At 48.3% G+C, this 3,954-nt stretch overlaps 1 protein-coding gene across 1 annotated transcript; it reads left to right on the top strand.

Moving 5' to 3' along the window:
- Positions 1-727: 727 nt before the first annotated feature.
- Positions 728-2,944, top strand: LOC123442740 (translocon-associated protein subunit beta). Its single transcript, XM_045118869.1, has 6 exons — positions 728-1,030; positions 1,876-1,974; positions 2,075-2,183; positions 2,313-2,384; positions 2,514-2,519; positions 2,590-2,944. The coding sequence occupies exons 1-6, from the start codon at positions 855-857 to the stop codon at positions 2,707-2,709; spliced, it is 582 nt and encodes a 193-aa protein (XP_044974804.1). The 5' UTR covers positions 728-854; the 3' UTR covers positions 2,710-2,944.
- The last annotated feature ends 1,010 nt before the right edge of the window (positions 2,945-3,954 follow it).

Below are 3,954 nucleotides of genomic sequence, written 5' to 3'. Positions count from 1 at the left end.
CAGATTAAATCTCGAGTAAAACCTGAGCAGTCGCACGCGCAGCCTAACTATCGCGCAAAAATTTAATGAGCCGCCCTTGAGCACCCCGTGTCGTCGCCGGTCCGCATGGACGCCTTCTCAACCCTACGAAGACCAACGTTGCTCTAGCAATGGTTGCCTCCGCGTCTGCCACCGGCCCTCGCCGCCACCACCGACCGCGATGCCTTCCCCCAAATCACACGTCAGATTTGCAACCACGACCAAACCACAATGGTGTCTCGAAGCAGCCGTCGCGCAACCCCGCCGCGGTTTCATACCGAGAGAAGAAGACGGAGGCGACCGTGAGGGTTGCTGCTGCTTCGTTTTGGTGTCACCGACATCTCCTGCTTCTCGTGCTTTGTCGCCAGTGTCGCCAACGACAACAAATTTACGGAGCAACTGCCATGTGATTGATGTATTTTACATCAAACCATCTATTGAAGCACTAGCTATCTTACACCATCCGTTGGAGCTGATATTTTCTGTGTAAAATGCCACTTTTTGATAATGCAACCACACTTTGATGATGTATCATCTATTGGAGATGCTTCTGTAGTTTTTTCTCTTTTCCTTTTTCCTCCAAGATGACACTCCTAAAGCATTAAAAAAGTTCAGTTTTATACATACATTCACTTTGTTTGTTTGTTTCTTGTGTAGGGCGGGCCCCATGTGCAGCCTCACATGCCACGCACCACCCCCGGGCCGGGCCGGGCCAGCGGCAGTACTACTAGTACGCAGAGCCCATCCCCTCCAGTCCATACCATACCCATAGTCTTCTTCTTCTTCTTCTTCTTCTTCTTCCAGGCACGAGATCAGATCAGATCCCATCCACCACCATGGCAACGACGCGCTCGCTCCTCCTCTGCGCCGCGCTCCTCCTCGCCGCCCTCTCCTGCGCCTTCGCCGCCGACGCGCCCTTCCTCGTCGCGCACAAGAAGGTGGCCCTCTCCCGCCCCAAGCCCGGCGTCGAGCGCCTCGCCGTCTCCCTCGACCTCTACAACCAGGGATCCGCGTGAGCACTCCTGCCCTGACCGCTCCCCATCTCGAGTCGCGGCGATGCCCGCTCTTCTCGCGCGTGCTCCGTCCCCTTCTGCCTAGATCGATGGGATCTGCGGCGGCCTTGGCCGGCAGCCGAGGCGATCGGCTCGGTTAATTATGGTCTTAGCTCCTCCAGTTCACAATTCGGCGGTGAAATTCGGCGCCATATCGTGGATCCTGACTAGTAACAGCTAGATCCAGAGTTTATAGGTTATATTATCCGTACAAAATGGAGGACCCAATCCGTCGTTCTGTTGCTTGACCATGTGCCTGATTTAATTTGCCTAGGCAAGCACCTAGCAAGGTAGAGTAGCCGCAGCCCAGCCAATTGGTAGGCCTTTGCAAGAGCTTCAGGCTTCCTATTGTTATTGAGCAACTCTGTCGATAGTAACGCCTGGTTTTACACTTGGGAAGTTGGAAGCATCTATGCGGTGTTTAATAGTCATCAGTCTGAGATGTCATGAAATGTTCTCATTTGATTACCGATATCTTGTAATCTCATGGTTTTACTGCCCTTGCTGGTTGGAACTAGTATACGGCAAGCACTTTTCCAGATAGATTGGTTCTAGCTTGTTAGATGTTGCATCATGTACAGTAATAAAGTTCTAAAACCTTACCAGATGGGTTTCCTTGACGTTCTAGACTGAGTTATAGTAATATCTTGTTTGCTCCTCAAAGTGCACATCCTGACTGCACGGGCAAAAGCTTGATTCCTTTTTCCTGTTCGACTTACTTACCTATTATTTGTATCATATGATGGTCAGTGAATTCCCATGTATTTTGCATAGTCATAACAAGTTATTGCGCTTTTCTTTTCAGAACTGCATATGATGTGGCCATTAATGACGACTCTTGGCCCAAGGAAGCATTTGAACTTGTCTCTGGAGAGGTCTCAAAGACTTTGGAAAGGCTTGAACCGTGAGTAAATTTTCGTTTTGTAACGCATCTCTCTGCTTTTGGTGAGTCCACTCCAGTGTGGTGTTATAGAAAAATGATCTTTTATCATTTGCACTTATAGTGGTGCCACTGCTTCGCACGCGTTTGTATTGGAGAGCAAAACACAGGGAAGGTTCCAAGCTTCACCTGCTGTCATCAAGTACCGTGTTGCCACAAAGGCTGCACTTCAGGTGTGATCCTCAACCCTTTCTGTATATCATTCACTAGTGTCTCAAATGATGATATACATTCGCTTGTTTGCTCATTCATTTACCAGTGTCGAACTCCTCTTGCTAACCTGATAATTTTGTACGCTGTAGGAGGCCTACTCAACTCCCATCCCTGCCCTTGACATTCTTGCTGAAAGGCCTCCAGTGAAGAAGTTTGAATGGGTAAGTGACCGTGTGTGTGGATTTTCATTCTGCTAACTCTTCTTAGGGATTCTAATTTTTTTCCATGCTATTTTGTGGGGCTGATACTCTTGCTCTGGAAATCTGGATTCACTCTCATCTGTTGTTCAGGCTAAGGTAATTTCATTTCATTTCTTCTCCATCTAAATAAGCTGCCACGGTATTCTAAGAGACTGTCTATGTGCAGAAACTTGTTGCGAAGTACGGAGCACTGGTGTCTGTTGTTTCCTTCGTTCTGGGCTTCATCTACCTGGTCGCGAGCCCATCGAAATCTTCCGGCTCAAAGTCTGGCAAGAAGAGGCGCTGATCTATCTATCTATCATCCATGGTTCACCGTTTTTGTAGCTGGCCGTTTGCATGGAGAGAGACCCTTGATAGCCGATGAAAAAAGTCTCTGAGGTTACAACACCCCATGAACCTGTAATGTAATGGAGCGACTAGCAGCAAAGTTGACACTATAATTTTGGTTATTTCCGTTTTGTGCTGTCAGCGACTTAACCTGGAGGAGTAGATTTGGTGAAATTTAGAAACCTTTTTGATTCCGTGCTATGTGGAGGACCATGTGGTTGTGCATCCAATCTTAGCCCCTGGTATAACATCGTTATTGCTCCAAATGAAACCATAAAATGGCAAGAGCATTTTGGCGGACGTTGTTGAGCAAATTGAAGGTTTGACATGTTCTGTTGTACATTGTGTTTTCGCATGGTGAACCTGCTATATTAACATAAAAACCAAATGCCTGAGATTTTCGTATTGGAAAAAGTGAAAATTGTGGAAGACAAAGCAGCATTGCCAAGTTCGTCCATGATCATTCAAATGGAATATAGTGTATGTAAAACTACTAGTGCAGCGATTTGAAAACATAGTAGTAAATGAACATTTCTTTTGGCGTGTAATTGTCAAATACAGACGGTCTGGAAAGTAATCACATCACAATTTTTTGTTTTTGAAAGAACAATGTACTTCCTCTGTTTCTAAATATAAGTCATACGTAACGTAACAAATAGGAGTAGAATGAACAAATAGCATGGATCTAACGCTCTAAAATATGTCGATATTAGGAAACGGAGGAACTAATTACGCTAGATGGAAGAATTCCGCCAAACAAACAAGGAATACCCCAAATTAACCAAAGAATCGTCACTCTCTCTCTCGCTCCAGCAGCTCAATCCATCTCCCAGCTCAGCGTATCAAGGTTGTAAACGTAATAAATCATCCTTGTTCAAGCGAGCTCGTCAGGCTGCTGCGACGCCTGTGGCGCGAGACCACCGCGGACGCTCCCCGGCGGCAGCAGCGCGGCGATGGCGTCGAAGCACTGTGCCAGGACGGTGGCTCTGGCCGGCACCTCGCTCCTCTTCTCGCCCTTGTCGCCGGCGAGCTCCTGCATCTGCATGCGCCACGGCGTCCTCCCCTGCTTGCTGGACGGGCCGGGGTAGAAGGCGAGGCAGCTCCCGGCGCCGCCGGGCTCCACCGGAGCCATGGTGGAGCTGCTGTCTTCCCCGGCAGAGGTTGGGTTCTTGGCTTCCCTGAGCGCCATGGGATGGGATCGGAG

The sequence above is a fragment of the Hordeum vulgare genome, chromosome 3H (assembly GCF_904849725.1).
Source record: "Hordeum vulgare subsp. vulgare chromosome 3H, MorexV3_pseudomolecules_assembly, whole genome shotgun sequence".
NCBI lineage: Eukaryota > Viridiplantae > Streptophyta > Magnoliopsida > Poales > Poaceae > Hordeum > Hordeum vulgare.
This window is presented reverse-complemented; position numbering and strand designations above follow the sequence as displayed.

What these genes read in the sequence shown, in the direction of transcription:
- LOC123442740 (XM_045118869.1), top strand. Translation starts at nt 855, where the DNA reads ATGGCAACGACGCGCTCGCTCCTCCTCTGCGCCGCGCTCCTCCTCGCC. An exon ending in ACTTTGGAAAGGCTTGAACC is followed by an intron (nt 1,975 to 2,074) that starts GTGAGTAAATTT and finishes TTGCACTTATAG; the next exon opens with TGGTGCCACTGCTTCGCACG. An exon ending in CCACAAAGGCTGCACTTCAG is followed by an intron (nt 2,184 to 2,312) that starts GTGTGATCCTCA and finishes TGTACGCTGTAG; the next exon opens with GAGGCCTACTCAACTCCCAT.